This window comes from Leuresthes tenuis, unplaced genomic scaffold (assembly GCF_036924035.1).
Source record: "Leuresthes tenuis unplaced genomic scaffold, fLeuTen1.0.hap1 SCAF_13, whole genome shotgun sequence".
In the NCBI taxonomy this organism is placed as follows: domain Eukaryota; kingdom Metazoa; phylum Chordata; class Actinopteri; order Atheriniformes; family Atherinopsidae; genus Leuresthes; species Leuresthes tenuis.
In genome coordinates, this window is record NW_027325367.1 from 6,858,565 (window position 1) to 6,879,820 (window position 21,256).

At 38.6% G+C, this 21,256-nt stretch overlaps 2 protein-coding genes across 2 annotated transcripts; both read right to left on the reverse strand.

Annotated features, from left to right (window-relative positions):
- Nucleotides 1-3,119: 3,119 nt before the first annotated feature.
- On the reverse strand, nt 3,120-7,214 carry emc7b (ER membrane protein complex subunit 7b). The gene is made up of 5 exons (XM_072362228.1): nt 6,859-7,214; nt 4,900-5,019; nt 4,626-4,764; nt 4,299-4,379; nt 3,120-3,992 (listed from the first exon to the last, which is right to left on the reverse strand). Exons 1-5 carry the CDS (start codon nt 7,089-7,091, stop codon nt 3,843-3,845), a joined length of 723 nt encoding a protein of 240 aa, XP_072218329.1. The 5' UTR covers nt 7,092-7,214; the 3' UTR covers nt 3,120-3,842.
- Nucleotides 7,215-7,758: 544 nt separating this feature from the next.
- katnbl1 (katanin p80 subunit B-like 1) lies at nt 7,759-13,651 on the reverse strand. The gene is made up of 10 exons (XM_072362414.1): nt 13,517-13,651; nt 12,831-12,955; nt 12,646-12,683; nt 12,181-12,445; nt 11,948-12,063; nt 11,802-11,852; nt 11,200-11,289; nt 10,810-10,914; nt 9,010-9,103; nt 7,759-8,324 (listed from the first exon to the last, which is right to left on the reverse strand). The coding sequence occupies exons 2-10, from the start codon at nt 12,942-12,944 to the stop codon at nt 8,292-8,294; spliced, it is 906 nt and encodes a 301-aa protein (XP_072218515.1). The 5' UTR covers nt 12,945-12,955; nt 13,517-13,651; the 3' UTR covers nt 7,759-8,291.
- Nucleotides 13,652-21,256: the final 7,605 nt, after the last annotated feature.

Here is a 21,256-nt window from a genome sequence, read left to right on the forward strand (position 1 = left end):
TCTTTCGTTTTCACACTTTGAGCTCTGTGTCTGGTTTAGTGATTATCTTCTGCTAGTTCACAAGTACTGAAATTTATTGTTACTCAGTAGTAGAAAGATCATCACCCGCTATCCCCCCAATGACAAGACAGCATATTTAGAGCATATCAGCTTAATTTGTGTAGACTCCCTATCTCCTACAGTGGAGCAAGTGTTTTCAAAGTCTGTGCGTTGCCAAGGAAACAATGAGTTAGTCATGGGCATCTCATTAAGCACCGTTTACAAAGCTTGTATGTTTTGGCATTTTTGCACCATTACAAGTCAGCAGAAATAGTAGTTGCATCTGTTGCTGTTTCTGTTTGCATCTACACAGCTATAAAGGTTTACTTTGATAATGAGGAGAACTCAAAAATGTGATGATTAACACAGGTTCTGGCATCATTTGGAACAAGGTTTTATATTTCTGAGGGTACTTACAAAAATTGATTTGCAATGAACAAACAATCTAATCTTCTAAGTTAGTCTCATTAAAATGTAATTTTGGAGGGGTAGGGGGGATTATGATGATTGTTGATTATGTTAAATTTTGCACCTCATAAATGATAAATGTAAACTTTGTATTGTACATCAAAGTTCAGTGAATGTTTAACCTGTTTTTTTTTTTTAATCTCGGCTCTTGCTTTTGATATCTGATTTTGTGTTTAAGGGCTACTCTGTACATTTACATGCATCTAAAGCTGCTGTAGTTGAACAAGACGTGAAATTTCTTATGGATCACACCTCTACCCTTGTCAATATTCATATTACAGTAAAGAGAAAAAAAGACTGTTTACAAGTACAATACTGTGCAAAAGTCTTGAGCAACCTCTCACTTCTTTATATTTTGCCTCTAAGGAGCCACACTTTCTTTTAATCTTTTAAAGTGGCCTTGAGAAATAGTTCTCCAGGCTTTCCGAAGGCCTTTCAAAGTGTTTCTTTGGATATTGGCTGCTTTTCCACGTATTCTCAGTCCAGTCCTTGCACCTGACCATTTTCTGAGGAATGTCTCTTGTTTGTTTGTTCTGTCACTTCACACTGACCTAAGAATTATTAAAGCATAAAAAGGTATCCAACTCAAAGGACAAGGTTTTCTGTCCACACATAACAGACAACTTACCAAAAAAGCTATCTTAAATGGTATCTTCCAGCACAGCCTGAGACAAAAACTCACATTTTGTACCAATTTGTTTAGGTGCATCTTTGTTTGACCAGCATAAAATAGTATTTTTGCACCAACAAGCTGATTCTCAAAGAGCTTTAGCTGAAAACTTGGCATATCTCAGCATGGTGTGCAGTGTGTCCTCAAAAAAACTGATGAAACTGGATGAATGGATGACAAAAGTAGCAGCTGACCAAAAAAAAAAATACAGTAGATGAATAGTTTGTGAAAATTATTTCCTTAGAGATATTGTATTAATATAATCCACCAAAGACGTAACAGAGTACCTAAAAAACGCATCTGGACCTTCAGTTGATCCATGTACTGTTCACTGAAGCCTTATCAGAAATGTTCTCTTTGGAAAAATGGCTGTCAACAAGCTGTTCTTAAGGAAGGAGAGAAGGCTGAGCTATGACACAAGAAGTGGACTGAAAATCAGTGGCAACATGTCTTATGGAGGGATGAATCCTCCCCAGAGCCCGGACCTCAACATTATTGAAGCAGTGTGGGATCATCTGACAGAGAACGGAACAAAAGGCAGCCCACATCCAAAGAAGAGCTTTGGGATGTCCTTCAAGAAGCCTGGAGAACTATTCCTGAATACTACTTAAAGAAATGACAGAAAGCTTGTCTTATAGAATAAAGGTGATCATACTGAATCTCAAACTTTTTTACCTTATATTCTGTATTTACATTTAGGCTTGCATATTTCATATGTTCCTGCAAATGTATACAGAAATAAGAGATGGCTCCAGACTTTTGCACAGTGCTGTACGAGTGATGCTGTTGTAAACTATTGTATGTGGACTCTCTCCATAAACATTGTGCCTTTTGTTCTGGCAAAATACTTTGGGAATGAATCTTTGCTCACTGTGTCTGCGCAGTTTTGTAAAAGTGAGCCTGTGTGTACAGAAACAGTAACAACAGTAAAATACAAGCTCAAAAATTCTGTAGTTGCTCATTGCAACACTGTCCTCGTTTTTGCATTTAAGCTTTATGCTCATCAGCCAATCATGATAGCAGCTCATCTTAACTTTAAAAAGGGACAAAACACTGACCTTGAGGACACATTTTCTCTTCCTGCTCTGCCAATCCTATTGTGCCATCTCCCTCAGTGGATGGCTCCTATGGTATGCCAGCTCAAGAGAGGATTTCATCCATAGCTTTTAGGACTTATTATCTATGTTGGCCTGAAAGTTAACATCTGAATCAAAATACACCAATAACAATGTTATATTTCCATTCACTGCCTCTCATTAAAAGTCCTTGAAGTTTACAGAAAATGAAGCAACAAGGCAGCCAGTCTTTTTGTCCTTTCCATTTACACCAACGTTTTTGCTACCTTGGTGGAGTCTGTATGAGATTCACAACATCACAATCAACAAAGATTCCATCGTGCCAGTCCCAAGCAAGCCATTTGTGGCAGGAACAGAAAGGTTTGGACCATTTATCAGCCTTTACTGGTAGCTGCTGGCAGATTTAGCTGCGACAATGGCGGCTCTTATTTATTACCTGATGACACATGTAACACTTTGTTTTTCCTCATTTGTTGAAGTGCGGTTGTAACTCTGAAAGATGCATGATTCCAATAACCTGCTAAGTGCCTGCATTTTCTGCTGCTTTTATGGATGATTTCCAGGAGGTTTCTGTGAGACTAATTAACTCACAGATATTAGCTTTAAAAATCTGAATTTCCCAAAAAGAAATGCGAGTACACAATGACATCTTCTTTAGCTTTGACTGGTAAGTGTCAGATTTGTTGAATGGCACAAAGTCAAGTGCTATAAATATTGTAAAACACTTCAGGGTAACTCTAAACTTTTAATCTACTGAGCTTGCACTTTAACAGATAACTAGTTGATTGTAGTTACTTATTATTTCCATTCAAAGGTCATCCTGTTGCCAAAAAGGAATGAGAAAATGAAGATATTTAACACAGAAACATTTTTTTAATGACTTTAATATTGACTTTACTCTCCACTTTAAGTAAAACTGATAACAGATCTTAAAAGCAACCAAACAGCTCTTTCACTCTATGAACTGTCAGCAATACCCATTTTAATTTGTACACCTCAGGCACATAATGTACAGTATGTGACTCCTGCCTTACAGTACACCACAAAGTTTCAAAGAATGAGAAGTTCATGTGTTTACTCTCAAACGAATGAGACAGTCTGAAATAAAAACACAGTTGTTATATACCATTGCAATTTATTTATCTTGGTTTTTAAATAAGAATTTAGCAATCTTAAAACTCAATTTATCTTCATTCACAGTCGTATTAGGGAAACTGACAAAAAAAGAAAGAAAATCTCTTAATATGTATATATGCTCTTTTTAAGGTAACATAATTAGCAGCAGTGGGAAAATACACAATGAAAGGTTAGCGAAGGAAAGACTGCTGAGGAGTTACATTAAGGATGCATGTATGGAGAAGATGAAGAATAACAGCTTTTGCTGAAATTCTTATCAGTGCAGTATGATGAAAAAAAGATTTTGCTCTGTTTCCAATAGAATATTAGAAATCAAAATGTGCTCAAAACTTCTATTAGTAAAGAAATCTGTACAAAAGACCCAGAGGGCAAAAAAAAATTACACTTAAAAATCTTGCTTTCACGGCATAAGTCTAGCTTCTTTCGGGGGAGTTGAGCTGGAAGGTACGGTACTACCTCCTCTTGGCTGCTGGCCTGGTGCCCTTGCTGCTGCTGCTTGCCTTGCTGGAGCCTTTGGAGCCAGAGAAGAGCTTGGTCATGAGCTCAGAAACGTCCGGAAGCTCGGGGTTGGGGTTCAGCATGTTCATGGACTGCTCCATTTCCTGTGATGGTGGAAGTGAACAAAAGGGTGTGGATAAAGTAATGGCGTCTGGGAGATGGACTTTGATTCGAATAACGAATCTCAAAATGGATTTCTGGGAGATTTCTCAGTAACAACGAACAGTTCAAGATAGACAATGAGGTGTCATAAATCTAAAACAAGCATTTGCTTTACTGCAAACATAACAAACTGAGATAAATCCTTATCTTTCCCACAGGAGAGTTTATATAATTCACATAGACTGCTTATTATTCATGTGCTAGATAGAATATAAAATAGACATTTTTACAAAGACTTGAAAACTTACCTTTCTCATCTCTGGGTCGTTGGTGTTGACGACCTTGGGTAGCAGAACAATGATCAGCAGGGGTAGCACCATCATCATAACCTGCAGAAGCAACAAGGGGGCAACATTTTAAAAAAAAAAAGAAATTTACTTAAACAGGATTAAAAACCCCACAGACTCAAAATATTTCACAAGGTAGTCCTGACACAGCAACACGTACACATATGATACATAAAATAACAGGAACCTCAGTCTAAACCCGTTTAAGTTGTGGCGTCGATGTCTCTAAACCACTAACGGATAACATACAAGTCACACATATTCAACAGCTTTGGTGCATTTTCTCACCATTGGGTTCATAAGGAAGTCTGTCCAGCCCCATGTTTCTCTCTTCATGAAGTAGCTGTGAGGACCAGATGACCTGATTTGAAGAGGGTAGGGCTGGCGAATCACCTCTGAAGTCTTGATGTAGTTCACAAGACGCGCCCTGTGATAAAAACGAAAATCCGCAGTGGGTTGGAGTTGCCTTGAGAAAAGTATACTGACTAATATACAAAGCCAAACCCATGTAATATGCAGCACACTGAATCATTTTTGACCTTTAACTATGGTAAGAATTTACCTCATTTTCCCCTTGGATGTTATATCAACACGCACAGGTTCAAATCTGTGTGTGGGAGTAACAATTTCCACAACATAAGATCCTGAAGGAACGTCGTTCACAGCAAAACTCCCATCAGTTCTGTAACAAAAGAATACAATATTTTTGTTAAGGCTGCTCATGTTTAAACTTTACTGGGTAAACCTAGTGTCCAAAAGAAAATCTTTTTTTTGTGGGGGTGGCTGTGACAAGTGCGTAGTTGAAACCATTTTAAGCCTGTACTTTGTAGCACTGATGAACTTTGTTGAACTGCTCTGAGAAACACTTCTGAAACTCATCTCAGTAAAAATCAATATGATTAAAAGGCTAAGTGGGTATCAGTACCAACTGAGTGGATGTTATCATTTAGGCACTGGCTTGAAAAAGTGGCCCAAGCCTAAAATGTCTAAAAAAGAAAATAAAAATCACCAAAGTAACCATGTAGAATGAATTACATAACTGTAGTTGTGACCTAATAATAAGACTGTCCCATTTAAATTCAGACTCACTCCAAATATGCTTGTTGGCTACTAAAGCCTGTCAACACAATATGGAAGCTTTCACATGTTTGTGCGAGTTGTCAATTCAAAGCTAACAACACTGGCTTTTGATTCTACATCACTGTATCGAGAACTTTTCAATCACAGAATTACCAGAGGGCTTTTGGGGTGAGTTGCCCTCATTCTCTGATTTTTATTTTTATTGTATCTGGCACCGATTCTACCCACTGTGATACTGTGATTGACATAGCATTGTAAAGTGCTTTACATCAGTCAAACTGCAAAAATCGCAGCATCTACTTAAACAGCATTTGTGTATGAAGCAAGATCATGCAGAAAACAGCTTATAGCCTGAAGTCAGTCTTTTAGAGGATTAACCAGTGAACTAAATATATTTAAAGCTTTCTTCAAACTTGGCCTGAGAAAAAAGCCAAGTCTAAAGCTATAATTAATGTCCTTAGTGGAATGGTGACCAATGCCACCGTAAGCATTTAAACCTGTGCTATGGTGTGTCTGCAGCCATCTACAGTTATCCCCCTAACTGACTTTTAAGTATAAATTACCTTTAAGACTCTGAAATCCCAAGTTATACAACTAGATTATTAAAACAAACGCATCAAAGCTCTAATGTGTAGAATACAGTGACATCTAATGACAAAGTTGCTGAATAATGTCCACCTCATCCTCCCTGAAAAAAGAAAGACTAGAGTGACCTAAAAACAAACAAACACACATAAGGAACCAGAAATAAAACCAGGGTTTGACTCATCTATTTTGAAATATTCAACTTGACTTTAGTGGAGCTGAATGTAGACATTTTATTTACCACCAGGTGGCTTGCTTTACCATGAAACAGTTATATCACATTCTATTTTATGTCATTCATTATTCAAATGTGGATTACAATAACTAGTAACTCCAGATGTATGTTATAATTAGTGAAGGGTAGAATATTTATGTGAAACACAGAAGTCAAAGCAAAGCTTTGCATGGAATCAAAATATCAACAGTACATCAGAAATGTACATCAGTAACATTCTTAAACTAATCGTCACTGTGTAGAACAGGTACACCATTATTTATGGTGTTTGGTGGTTAACGTTTGATCTGACTTCAGCCTCCAGAGGTTAAGTCTTCAAAAACAGGCATATCTCATGAGGTCAGTTTGTTATGGTTACAGCTTTACTATGAGGGCCGGGTGAGTTTCGTCATAAAGATCAACAACTACGTGTAGTAACCTAATAATAAGACTGTCCCAGACTGTAGGTTAGAAAGTTATATTCACGATTGTTAAGCTGTAAATTAGCAACGACAGTTTGCCTGCAGCAGCTGCCGCGCGGCCACCAGCAGCGTAAATTCAGGCTTAAGCTGCTAGCTACCAATGCTAATGCTACCTGGCTAGCAAACGGCCTAACCGGCTAGCGACTGTAACAGTTCTTACCTCAAAAAACCTATGTATTCTTCACCCTCAACCAGGACTCTGGCTGTGGAGACCCAGTCCTGTGTTTTCACTCCAGGAACTATCGCTCTTCCCTCGATTTTGAACCGATCTCCGTTCGGCTGTGTCGATACACCTGCACCAGGCCCCGTATCCATGTCAGTGAAACACCACGCCAGGACGAGCGTAGACTGTACGAAAAGCCATAGCAGCGGTATTCTTTCCCTGTGCAACATAATGACAGTTTTCACTAAACTAGAACTACCCCTGACCGAATGTGTGCCAACATGTATTCCAGTTCAAGTTATGGAAGAGGCGGAAGAGTCCTACATCAGCTGTCGCTACGCAAGATGACGTCACTAAAAGAAAAAAACTTTATTGAACAAACCAACAATCACACACGGCTAATGTCGCTGAGCGGTTTGAACTTAATTAACACAACATAAAGCTACTTTAATCTTAGTTTCATTGCTAAAAGAAAAAAAAAGAAAATAATCACATATTTCCCTAAGATTTCGAATATCATTACATTAAAATGACAATTTCGTGAATAATACCATTTTTTTCCTCCACTACAATCGTATTTTTCATCACGCAAACCGAAGACAAGCTCTGTATGTGCTATTCCGAATAATCTTTTTTTTACAAGTTTACAATAATTTGTTTGTTTTTTTTGGGGGGGGGGGGGGGGTAGAAAGAGTTCAAAGGAACAATTAAGAACCTGAAAAGCATTTTTGACCATTTCAGAAGACTGTCCAACAACATCACTTTGTATTTATTTTTAAATAAATTATTTTAAATTCTTATTTCTTCTAGAACTTATTTCTGCTGCAGTTCGACATGTAATGTTCACTGTGCCTAAACAGGATGACTATAACTTATTGGTAAGAATATCAAACAAAGTTTTGATTTTGATCAAATTTATTTAAAAGACGATTAAGAGAATCACTTATTTTGACATTTTACATTATACAGCCAAATGTCATAGAAGGAGGCAAAATGAAAACAAGTACTAATAACTTAAAGACTCTTGCAGATTCAAGTTCCTGATTCCAGAGAACCCAGGTGCAAAACACAGACAACAGGACATTCAAAACGTAACGAAGAATGATGATGAGAGACAAAGACCTTGGCACTTCATAGAGCGACATTACGCCCGTCTCACGGAGTTCCAATAAAACATGCCCCTTCCCAAGATGGTCCACTTCAATGTGAAGCAGTCATTTGCTGTGCAGGAAGGCCCTTGCAGCCCTCCTTTGGAGTCTCCAGCTCAAACTGAGAGGAGCTGTCTGAATAGTCAAGTTCAGTCCCATTTAAGAGGTTTGAGTGTAAATCAAATGAACCAGTCCATTTCTCTGGCAACATTAGAAGTTCAAAACACAGCCATAATCGACAGTAGTGGTCGCATCCTAAGAGTGCTACACTGACGACAACAGTCAGGGCAGCTGCGAGAGATGAGCCTCGATGGCCTGCAACACAAAGTAGAGACAGCACATCGTCAGCACAGCCAGTGAAACACTCAGCATTTATTAAAATAATATTTGCTTTAGATTATATGAACACAATGAGCCAATCATAGTTCACACAGACTCATCTGTCATGAGATTTCCATATTTTTTCTTTTTTGACATCAATGCAAACTGGATCACTCTTAAAAAAAACAAAACAAAAAAAAAAACGTGTTTTCTGCAGATACCAAGTAACATAAACATATGATCACTGAATGCATTCTTTTAAAACGGCTAATAATGAAATGCATCTTTGCTGTTTGATATTTTTCACCATGAAATAGGATGTGGAAAAAAACAAACAAACAAAAAAAGAGCCCTAAACCCGGAGTTTTTTCTTCTTCTTATCTTAAGGGAACAGGAGTGGCTGTCTGTGTATACACAAAACCAACCAGAGCGAAGGAAGGACACTGTGACCAATGTCACATTTTTATCTTTATGTAGCTCTACAGCATTTGCTTCCACTTACCTAAAACTTGAAGGCAAATGGTATAAATTTAGTTTAACCTCTTACACAAGTAACCCTTACAAATCCTGACAATAAGGGAGAACTGCTCAATACTATTAAATTCATTTTACAACTTTTTAAAAACCAACTAATCCTGTAAATATGTCATAAACTATATAGTAACGCCATCCTTCACACCTTCGCCAGCTCTCCCATAGATCCTGGAAACAAACATAATCGTGCTCCCTCCTTCCACAGGTCCTTCAGCCGTTGCCTCATGACGTCAATATTCCTGCAATGAACATAAAAAAAATGTCCAATAAAGCAAAGTATGACTTTGGCACCGCAGGCCCGATATTAAACAACTTTGGCTGAGACCTCAACAATAAACAGCAACGTCTAGAAAAAAAAAATTAAACATCTTGTTCTTTTTAGGGTTTGACAGCATGACAGGGGTGTTGCACAAAACAGATTACAGAATATATTTTTCTGATCAAACTGACACCGTCAGATAAGATTGTGACGGAAGCATAAACTCTTGCAGAAACATGACAATCCCTGACCAATCGCAGCTTCCTGTCATTACGACAGAGGAGTACAGGACAGACTGGCAGAAACAAGAAGAAAAGAAAAGAATAGAACCGCGGTGTCCCGTAGTATCTTGTGTTTTGAAAATCTTAAGAAAAAAGGAAGATAAAGCAACTTTCATGGAGCGCTAACTTTAGTCTTTCTATTCTTTTGTCTTTGTTGTAGCTTGTGATGTTTACTGTTGTTAAAGGAAAAACTATCTCTGTTCCTCCTGATGAACATCAGGGGGTTATTTTAGAAATTGACACGAGGCAAGAAAATTTCAAAATAAAGTTCCAAAAGGAAGACCTCCCAGAGGCGTCCTGATCAGATGCACAAACCACTTCCACTGGCTCCTTTTAATTTAAATGAGCTCTACTCCAGACTCCTTCACCAATCCCTAAGGCTGTGTACAGCCACCTTACAGATGTAGATCATTCCAATCACTTGTTGGCAACCTAAATTCTGTTGTTGACCACCCAACTCTTGTGACCATAGAAGAAACTTGGCACATAGACTGACCAGTAAGTCAAGAGAATTAAGAATTTAACCTGATCACGTGCACCTCAGACAAGTTTCTTTGCATGAATTCACTTTGCCAAATAATTAATACATTAGCAGAAATGTTGCAACCCCTGCCAACAGGGGAACCAGAAGCTTTGGGATTTTCCCCATTTAAAAACTTACTGAAATGTGACAACAGCTAAATGCAGACTTAATTTCATTAAAGCTGTGCATTGGGGTAGTATACCAATCAGCCACAACAATAAAACCTCCCGGCTAATCTAGTGTGGCTGTTTTGTGCACCTCACAAAAACTCTACAACTTCTCATAAAGTGTCTGATGGCATCAGGCACAAAGTTGTTAACAGCAGATAATTGATTAATCAATTATTAAGTCGTACAAGTCAAGAGGTGGCGCTTCCATAGAAGCGACTAGCTTTTCCAGTACATTCCACATAAGCTTAATTAAATATAGACCCTAAGAATTTGGTGGTGCTTTATAATGCTCATCAGATCATTTGTGACAAATATTTGCAGGGAGCGAGGATGGATTATCATTCAAAAAAAAGCTGTGGGCATTGGGAAATACCACTGCTATCAAGAGGCGACTGTGGCTTGTAGCAGCGCATCAAATGGGTGGTGCATTTTATTTCAACACCACATCAAACTGGGATTGAGCATTTTCCAGCAGAATATTGCTCACAAAAACCATCCCATTGCTGTCTTCCTACAATGTATTCTGCCTCCATCTCCTTCCATGCAAATGAAACACATCCACTCAGTCATCCATGCGATAGGGCAGCAAATGCGTTTCAATAGACCCAGAATACCTTCTCTGAGTACTTTATGGTACAGCACTTGTGCCCACTTTAATGCTTTGAGCATCACAGAATCCATCATAGGCAGAAGTTAAGCATGAAATGCCCACCTGTCTTCTGAACGACTGTCCTGCAGTCTCTTCTCATTTTTTGAAAGTTCTGGCCACCATTTCTTGATGACGGCTTGAACCCAGTGTAAACCCACCTTTATATGTCTAGAAAAAACCCAAAGCAAAACAGGCAGTTAGAGGTGACGAATTTGTCAAAACATATCAAACCAAAGACATCCATGAAAATTCTGTCCTCAAGCTCATGATATTTAAAAGCAAACATGCGAGCCAAAGGCGTTTTCACCACTCATCCAAGAGGATTCATCAGTTCTCACTTCAGTTTATCAGCAATTCATCAGAACAGATGAAACTCCTTGGATGAGAGCAGAAACATTTTTCAACAGACACAGATCATTAAAATAATTTATGCATTTCTCTGATGCCACTTACTCTTCATATTTACTGGAAAGAATGACTTTGACTTGAGGCATGAGGTCAACACAGCAGCCAAGTGACAAACATGGTGCCTCAGTTTGAAGGCTGATGAGAGAGGAGGGAAATAAAAGAACAATAGGAAGGAAAGGGTGTGATTATCAGCAGTGAAGGCAAAGACAAACAAACAGCAAATAGGACTCAAACTGTCTATGCTGCGAACTTCAACCTCACAGATGTGTCACAATAGATAAACTACTGATTGAACACTTAAAGGCTTGGTAAAGAAAGACAGAAAAGAGACCAGAGGATTACTTTTTTGAGTTGGTCAATTTGGCTGGTTATGCTGGCCAAGGATATCTTGTCTACATTTAGATCACAAGTACAGCCACACACACAAAGATAATTGATTTTAGATAACAAAAAAGTCAATAAGTTAGATTTTAAATTATTTCTGAAATAGAGTGTAAATGAAGAAAAAAGTGGTTCTACATTCAAAAATGCCATTTTAAGAAATTCATTTGTAAAACCTAAACTTTGTATTGTTAAATTGTATTGTGTACTGATATCATTATGGGTCAGACTAAACGGTTAGGATGTAAAAGCCTGATGCGACTTACTTGTTTGTTAAGATGGGTAAGCAGTCGAGTAGTACGCCTGTGTCTTGTATTCTGGGAGACAAATACAACTGAAGATGAAACACGCTGTATGATTCAGGAATAAGTATGAAACTGCTAAATGGTAATATCAGCCATAATGGTTTTACCTTAATAGGTAGGCAACTAATTCACAGGCATTTTTTCGCCATAGTGTTAGGGCTACTTTAAGTCGAAGATCTCTTCCAAAAAGGACGTGAGTCATAGCTTCATGGTCCTTTGATAGCTAATCATAGACAAACAATGCACAAATGCAGTGTTATTTAGAAACATTAGGAGAGAATGAAAATAATTATTTCTGCACATTATTCAGATAAGCAACTTCTTCAGCGTCGCTTCTCACCTCAGTAAAGTCACTGTACTTGGAGCTGGGCCCTGCCATCTTGGAGGCCTCTGCAGAGTTCACCGGCAACCCACAGTTGTCATAGCAGTGATTGCCCCACACATCATCGGAGCACGCCAGCTCATTTTCTTTGTTGGCCATGCCGGGCTTATGGGGATGGCCTACATCTGATGATCTGCGGTGCAGCTTTATGCCCACCTCCACTGATGCACAACTCTTCCTCTTGCAAGATGACCTCCCCTTTACTTTGTATGACACCTGAAATCTGCCAAGATGGAGGTCAAGATGGACCAAAACGTAGTTTGGAGAAGAAAAAGAAAAAAATCAAATTCAAAGTCACAAACACTGTGATAGTAGTTATGGAAAGTTGCCTAAATGGTCCAGAGAGGGATGATCTGTGGGACACAGACAGCGAGTGGATGATCATAATTAGATGAACCCCACAGATGTGGATCAGAGACTCACCTGTCTTTATCTAATTCTTCCTTATTAATAATATCCACCTAAAACAAAAGGATAGGGGATAAGGCCACTACCACAGTCTCTACTACTACAATACTAGTGAACTGTGCTTCACTGTCACCAGGTCGCAACATACAAATAGACAGTTTCAAAAATAAAAAATCTGAGTTGTAGGTTTCTCTTCATACCTGCTTCATATTCTTTTCAGTAGAAACATGCATGCAGGATCGCATAAAGCCATTGGATTTCTTGCGGTTGACCTTAACGATTTCCCCTTGCCAAGCATGCTTACCAGCTGCCATAATAAGAGCCTCTGTTGGAGAAACAAATGTAAAAAAAAATAACAACTCATAATTCCGGAGTCGCAGTTAAATGACATGGTTAATATCATGCTGGTTGGCTAACTTTGAACGGCATGTAATTGACGACACAACAAAGTAATTCAAAGAGTAAATGCACATATTTAAATTAGGTAAACAAACCATTTAATGTTAGCCAAACAGGCGTTGGCTGCTGTTAGCTCGTTAGACTGCATCAAAAGTCGCAGATATCCCTGTAAACTAGCTAAATTTGAGCGTGTATAGTTTCTACCTTGCTATACATGAAACACTCGATTTTTGAGGGGGGGTAGCATTGGATTTAATCACGCCTCTGAGCTCAAAGTTAGCCCATGTTGCTGTATTTAAGTTACATTTAGCCTTAACTATTAGCCTTTAGCTCAATTGTGAAGAAAACACGGAGACGTACAAAGTAACTAGCAGGGCCGCTCCTGCGGGCTAGCTCGCTACCTAGTTAGCATTGCCCCTCAGGGAACATATGGCTCCATGAAAGGTAATTCAGACAAATCATTTACATAGTAGAGTTGAATACCAACCGATTCATTTTTGTGAGGTGTAATAAGGGCTCCTCAGGTTTGTAAATCCGAAACGTGAAAAACTGGTTAAACTCAAAGCGCAACTCCCTTCTGTGCAGCTAGCGTTTTTACCATTCAAATGAATACACCACCGGTGTGTAGGAATTGTGGGATTGATTTTGGCAAAGAAAATCTACACTTACTGTGGTTTTAGCGACGACTGCTGGACATTACAAAAATGATTGTTGTTCCTAATTTACTGTGGCGCCACCCAGTGTCGTGTAGCCGGTAATGCAGGAATACACCAAGGTGCGCAGTTTAGTGCTAAGAAGCAGTTTTCCTCATACTTTTGACTTTAATGATGGTACATTTGTGAAAGCTGCCCGTTTCACATTAATAAAGCACAACACATAGATAAATTTACCACAATAGTGCCAGAAAATAGACTGATCAGGTCTAAGGCTTGAGAGTTTGAGAATCTTTGCTGTTCCTACATCTGAACACATCTGTAGAAGAGACAAGGCCTGCTCATTTAACAGAAACCTTTAACAGAAAGTGTCCAATAAGTGCCCCCAGGCTAAGATTAGTAATGTAGTCCAGTTTTTCCTAACCAAGGGGTGAGTATAGTTACCCTCCAATATGACAGCGGTTGTGAGATGAATTTTATTGAAATAATAAACTGAAATAAATAAATAGACCTCTTTGGAGCCAGAAAAAAAAAGAAAACTGGAACATTATTATCTGGACATATTATTTTTTGTCAATGTTTGATGAATTCTTCAACTATGTCCTCACTTATTTTTGAGGTGCCAAAAATACACCAAAAATGATGGAACATTTCAGCATCTTGACCATTCAGCGGTCTCTTAACTCAGATACTTTTTTTCATATAAACTACTTTATGAACGATGTGGTCCATGATCACATAAGGCTGCTATACATACTTTATCTTTCTTTTTAAGAATCCTTGCAAAATATACAATTTCTCAAGGCTGAATAAGGATCTGGCTTCCCTGATCAGCGCACTACTGGAAACAGAATATTAAGGATTGACAGTTCTGATTGATATGAGGCAACTGCAATGTTGTAAAAAGGACTTCTTATGTACGCTGAAATTAGTATTTGGAGACATAAACAAAGATTATTTCCCATCACGACATCATGTTGAAGACTTGTCATCTGATGGAGGAGGAATCTTGTCTGTGAGGGGTCACTGGGAGGGTGTGCGAAAATCCAGACAATGTTGATAAGCCACTGCTGAGACACCCCTTATATCCGAAGGAGGAGGCAGCAACATACTTAACAAGTCCAAGTAAATGCAAGGACAAAATACGAGAAAATGAAACGCAACAACAAGAGGCAGTGTAATGGTTTTATGAAAAATGAAAAGTCTATGCCAAGGCACATTGAAAGAGTTTGAATTGGTCTGATATTATACTGAAAAAAACTAATGGTTCTTGCACAGCGTTTTCAACATTTGTTGAAAAGTGCAGCTGTCTCTGTCCCCAGACAGCCACAAAAATGAAAATGTCTGGTGGCTGTTTGTTCATCATTTATGAGATCTGAGTGTAGCTGTACCTACCAACCTAAACATACCAAATCTTGATGGGTTTGTTTTCTTTTGCAAGACAAACTGAAATGAATGTCTGGTTGGGGTGTATGAACAACATCCAAAGAAAATGTTCCAGTTGTATGATTGAAGCATAATTTGATTTTGGATAAATCTTTGGTAAATTTTGGGTACAGCGGAAGTCTAAGAAATTCAAAGCCCATTTATATACCATTAAATGCAGCAGGTATCCAAAAGAACACTGCCTTTATGTGGCAAAATGTTCTCTCACTGCAAGCTGAGATCTAGATATGCAGTTGCTGTACCTTTTCTATTTTAAACATTGCAATATCAGATTATACATGCTGACCTTTGTTATCTGAAAGCATCCCGTAAACTTCAGAAAGCTTATTACTTTCACCCACAGCAAAAGTTGAAACTCGCTAACATTCGCCATCAATTTTAGTTTAGAAAATGTTATTAATCATCTTTATAGCAAATCAAAAATCATTTGGGTCCTAGCAACAGGGGAAAAATGTTATCACATGTAGATATGTTTTCATCAGGAAATCATTGACATAACATGTAACACATCTGTGAATGGAGTTAACTGTCTTCTTCCTAAAGTTACTATAAGTTTATTTCAGTATGACACACAGGGAAACTCAAAACTTCACAAAGTATGTTCATATTGAAAATAGCTATTTTGGGGCCCCAGACTGAGCTTTGTCAAATATAATAAACCACCGTGAAAAATGTTGCTCATTCAAGAACTTTAAAGTCATCAAAGCGTATGAAAAGAACGGGCAATGCAACAAACATAAAAGTGTGGTGAAGCAGCACGTCATGCCACAACAGAACATGGCGAAAAACACTTAGACAGGTTTGCATTAGATAAGCAGGTGTTTCTGATTTGGACTCCATCCCATCCCAGAGAGGGAGTTCTGTAACTTATAGCTGCAGACCAGTCTCATAGGCATATGTTAGCCATTAAAACGTGCATTGTTTTGATTTTAAACAAATTAGCATAAAGATGTTTTAGCTTAAAATTGGGGCAGATTTAACCATTTGGAAGGAATGTAATCGAAGCCCCTGAAATTTCTAATGTCAGTGTAATTCAGTGCTAAAATATTAACAAATTCCTAAATTCCTACGGTAATTGTGTATTTCCTTTCTGATAGCAGCACAATATGTTTATATACAGACTTTTTTTACATTGTGCAGCAGTGTGTTTGATGAGTGGAGATGGATTAGCCTTTGAACACATGAGCCCATTCAAGAAGTTTCCGGGTGTGTTCATTTTAGTCCCCCGGGGTTCCTATAGCAAACATCCTCTTAAAAAGAAATCACTCTCTGATAAACATGGAGCGCTAAGTCTGATCTTCTCAGATAAAAGCAACCACCCACAATGGCAATAAGAGTATTAGAAGATTTACATTAGCAAGGACAGATTTGTATGACAAATTTCTTCCAGATCTGAGCACAGTGCTTGTTAGACTCTGTGGGTGTTTGAAACCTAAGCTGGAATTTGTCTGAGGTGCAGGAAAACACCCTTCATATTTGCAGAAGTCTAAGTCTCTCTTAGCAGGATGAGCTTATAGCTCAGAAGCACATAAAACCTGTTTCCGGTGACACATGAATGGAACTGTGTTATTCAACCAAAGCTGGTGGACACAGAGAAACTAATGAGTCCAACTTTATGACATGAAAATAAAGGCTCTTTTGAGCTCTTTGAAACAAAACATGGTTATTCGTCATGCAGCACATAGGTAAATGGGAACTAGTTTATTATTACAGATATAAGCTACAAAAAGTGTATCAATTAACTAGTTGTGTAAACTTTGCAACATTGTGTGACAAAAATTTATGAAAGAAAAGCAAAAAGCTTATACATCTCAAAAGTTGGTCAACTGTAGGCCTTTTCTGTCATTTATACCATCACAGGAAAGTCACTGAAAACTTGACATTTCTGCTTAGTCCATCTATCCCTCAGTTCACTTGCCCTGTGCCATCTTTTATTCCTGCTTAGATCTGTAAATGATCTGATGCTGCATGTGGATTTTGCAAATTAATCCACATGCAGCACTCAAACTGTTTTCTTGTTTCATTCTAAGACTATGTTCAGACTGCATGTCTTCTGTATCTAGTAACATCTTTGATTCCAGCTCATGTTAACTTTCAACCTATCAGCATGTGCCCAACACTCAGCATCATCTCTAAGGGCTACATGCTGAAAGTGGAAAGAATGATGGAATGAATGTGCCATCGTGAATTGTGGTATTAGTTAGTTTCATATTATGGTCCAGACAGAAATACCTCAATAACTACCAGACGAAGGAGGAATCCTAACTGATGTTCACTTAACTTTTTGCACATAGTTCAAATTTGTGGGAAATTAAGAGTGATTTGCTCCAAAGATTGAATAGAAAAAAAATGTATCATGTACCTCAGTGGATAATATATATATGTATATATAATATCTTCCATGAGCTCTAACATTGTTCACATCATCTCACCAAATTTCTTACCTCTCCAGAGTTTTTGTGTTCAGTGCTACTTGGCTGGTGTTTAAAATGGAAATCCAAAGTAAAGATGCGGTGCATGCTAAACAGGACCTGCTACACATCAGCATGTTAGCACTGTTAATATTTGCATGACTATCAATCAAGCACATTATGACAAAAAACGTAAAGAATTGATTGTTAATGAGATCACAAAAATATGTGGCCTTCTTTTTAATGCAGGATTGCAGTGTAGCCAGCTGACCTTATCTAAAAACAATTGGGATATTTTCTTCCTTCCCCTTGAAACCAGATAAGATGGATTCAGTTTTTACTTTTTCTATTGTGAAGATGTGAGATGACAACAAAATCATCCTCGCTGCTTGACGGCTCCAATTAGCCTGGTATTGCGAACATGCTCAACAGTTAGACTGATTAAATGCAGTCGTGTCAGTGTGTGTGCAGCTTTCAGTGAGGTGAAAAGACACCTGTTGTTCAAAGGCCTTGAACGTTGGTTTTAAAATGGGTCAAACCAAGTCTCTGTAAATCTTTTGTTAGAAAAAGTGCAGTGGAAAGGGATTCACAAAACCATCTGAGTTCTGAAATGTAATACAGGCAGCTTAAATTCTCATAGCCACATCAAAGAGAAATTACAGTCAACATAAAGCCTGTTACAGTGTGAGAGAGTGGAAGTAACGAATTGAGGCATACAGCCTGTTCCTTGTGACCTTCAACACACAAACTAATCTGATATTTTCTTTTTATCAACAGAGACTTTTCTGGTCCGAACCCCTTCACAAAAGCCCTCAGACGAGGGAGTGAAAAAGCTCTGGCCTGATGCCTTTGAATTTACCCACAGCTACCCCAGCTTAATGTCGATAATTGTGTTGACATTATGTAAGAATGTTTTTAGAATTGCTTCACAGGCAGCACCTCTGTTCTCAGGGCAGTTCTTTGCATTGATGAAGAGTTTCTTGACCATAAACCTCAAACCACATAAAATTAAAAGGATGGCAGAGCTCTCAGGAAGGAAGCGGAAGCAGTAACGCTGGCATTCCTGTCATGTGATTTAGGGAAAAATTGCCAAGATGGAGTTGGTGGACTTCTTAAAGCAAGCAGTCAGTGTTCTCATTCATCAGCAGTGGACTAATGTTCCCAAGGGAAGTGTCTAATAACCCCTCCAACCAATAAAGCTCCACCTCAGTTGACCCTCTGCAGTCTACATTTGCATCATCCTCTACATATCCTGTGATCACTTTTCTCCCCAGTTTGTTTGTAATTTTCGGTTGAAATTCTGATTTATTTCAGCCACGTTTGGATGAGTGACAGATCTCTTTTGTTATACTGATGCAAGACATACAGATTTCCATGTGGGTGGCCCTTTACAGCAAACAGATGGTCAGGGTATGAACTCATCCTCGTTTTTTGAGAGCGCCCTCCAGCACTAGATGGCAGTGCTTGTCTGCAGCTGCTGCCAGGTGCTGGGACATCCAGCCTTTCAGGCCGTCGTCAATAGTCTCATAGAGATTTTTGCACAGTCACAGGACCGCCAAAGTGTCTATCCAACACAAGCCACAAAAGCTTACGCCAAGAGTGTCACATAGTGGACAGAAGGAAAGAAGATGCTCACTGCTTCGCAAGACATGGCAAGGACGAGCAGTCTGACGTCTTGTCTCACAGGACGTTTCAAAATGTTACTGATAAAATATAGCCTTACATCTGCCTTATAAGTTATCTTTTTTTAAGCTGCCTGGGTGTGAAAACCCCATAGAAAATAATGTTTGTTCTTGCTTTTATTGCCATAAATCAGAGACAAAAATAAATAATGCATGTTGATGCTTATTGACAGAATGCAGTAAGCGTCTAATTGTTCTAAGTGGTGAATTTAAAGTGTTTTTAATTGTCCCTGTACACCCACATGGGTGTTTAAGGCTCAGTGTAGCTTCATGCTGACAGCAGGAGCTGAGCAATGAATTCATGGTGTTACTGAACACTATGTACTGATAAAAATTGTACCATTTGGTATGTGCCACATGTTATTCAGAGATAAGGGCAGGGAAATCCATTAAATGAGGCGCAGGTGGCACATGTGGTAGCAGGTATGACATTGAATCTTTATCACATGACTTTTAAACTGCAGTCTGCTGTTTGTTAAGATGTGATAACAGCTTTTGTTGAGGCGTGTAATACAGCTTATCTTGAGAAAACGTCTCCATCTCTTGAGGCTGAACTAAAGGTGTGATAATCAATGTTGAAAATTAAAATCTAAAACTATTGTCTCCTGGTTCACTCCAGTGTCATACCTTTTCAGATTTGTGTGCAGCACAAATCTTTTTTCAAGCTGTCAGAGCCTGTTTTACAGCCTGTTTTTGTGTTGTCATGTGTTATTTTCCTGCAGCTAAGTGTCTTTTTCTTGAGTTGAGTATCAAGATCTTTTATTATATATAATAATATAAGCTGAAAAATGTATGATGGGCTAAATCAGGCATTTGGCTGTTGCTATCAGCTATGGCAGTTCTGCAGCTGAGGATTTCTGATTTGAATCTTCAGATCAGGTCAGACAGCATGGAATCTCCATGTGGACTTTTTTCAGGAACAAATTCTGACTATGCGAAGCTCCAAGTTGAGTAATCCCCCACAGTTCTGAAGATTCAGGCTTGTTCCCCTGAGAGTTACTCCTGTAAGCTCCCGAGTTCCCAGCTTAGCGACCTCTTGGTTTGCTCTCAGCCGAGTATGTCAGGAAATCTATAGCTGCAAGAGCCTGAATCCACCTGTACTAATTCTCCTGAGCACCCAGCTGGGAACTTGTGAGCTAGCTAACATTTAAGTGTAACATTTAACATTCGTATTTAAATATTTGAAATATCTCTAAGTTGACAAATATTGTTGTAAATGTGGAAAAAAGTGACTCTCAAAAATTCACACCAGTTTTTTAAACATGGTTTGAAGCTAAATGTGACAATGTTGCTGTTATTTTCAGCGTGAGCCGCTTTACAAACTGCACAACACCATGATGTGGGAGAGACTAACACATTTGGCCATTATGAACACTCACAGTGACCTTATGGATGAAAGCTATGTCTCGACCCTGCTTGAAATTTTCAACAGAAGGTCAACTGAGAGAAGATCCACTTTTGGAATTACACGAAAGCCCAGAGTCATGAGCGCAGACATTTCTTTTTTTTCCATGTTTGGTGTATTTTATCTGCAATGCCTGGTTATGTTAAGTATTGCTACTGTATAAACAACACATTCAAGAATAGCATGATGCTGTTATGTTGCTTAAATGGCTTGATTTAGCTCTCAAAGTCTAATTTTCTTTACAATAAAGATGCCATGTTCATTCACTCTAGTTCTCTTACAACTGCAGGCTATTATAAATTAACTTCAAATCAAATCCTTAATCACTGATAAGTGTGTGCTTCCCCCGCCCCTCTCAAAAAAAAAACCCTCTCAGAAAATAGTTCTGAAGTCCCCGTCCATGGGTGTGCGCGCAGGTGTGCGCGCAGTCAGCGGGAACATCAGCTGAGGCCTAGACTAATGGCGGCTGCAGAGGACTGGAAATTCATCCCACAAGGTAAGAAATAAGTTTTGTTTGGACACGATGTTGATTTTGAAAAAGCGTTTTTTTCTATGTGTGTTTATCAAGTAAAGCTGCATTTAAAAGAAAAAAAAGTTCATTAGGAAGCTTGAAAGGGCCAAAATCCGCCT

Bases quoted from the DNA above. Each gene is read 5' to 3' on its own strand.
- emc7b (XM_072362228.1), bottom strand. From the start codon at position 7,091: ATGTTGCACAGGGAAAGAATACCGCTGCTATGGCTTTTCGTACAGTCT. The intron at 5,020-6,858 runs GTAAGAACTGTT...CTTTTGTTACAG, and splicing joins GAATACATAGGTTTTTTGAG to AACTGATGGGAGTTTTGCTG. The intron at 4,765-4,899 runs GTAAATTCTTAC...TTTTTATCACAG, and splicing joins ACATCCAAGGGGAAAATGAG to GGCGCGTCTTGTGAACTACA.
- katnbl1 (XM_072362414.1), bottom strand. From the start codon at position 12,944: ATGGCAGCTGGTAAGCATGCTTGGCAAGGGGAAATCGTTAAGGTCAAC. The intron at 12,684-12,830 runs GTATGAAGAGAA...CTTTTGTTTTAG, and splicing joins CTGAAAAGAATATGAAGCAG to GTGGATATTATTAATAAGGA. The intron at 11,290-11,801 runs GTAAGTCGCATC...CTCTCTCATCAG, and splicing joins TTACCCATCTTAACAAACAA to CCTTCAAACTGAGGCACCAT.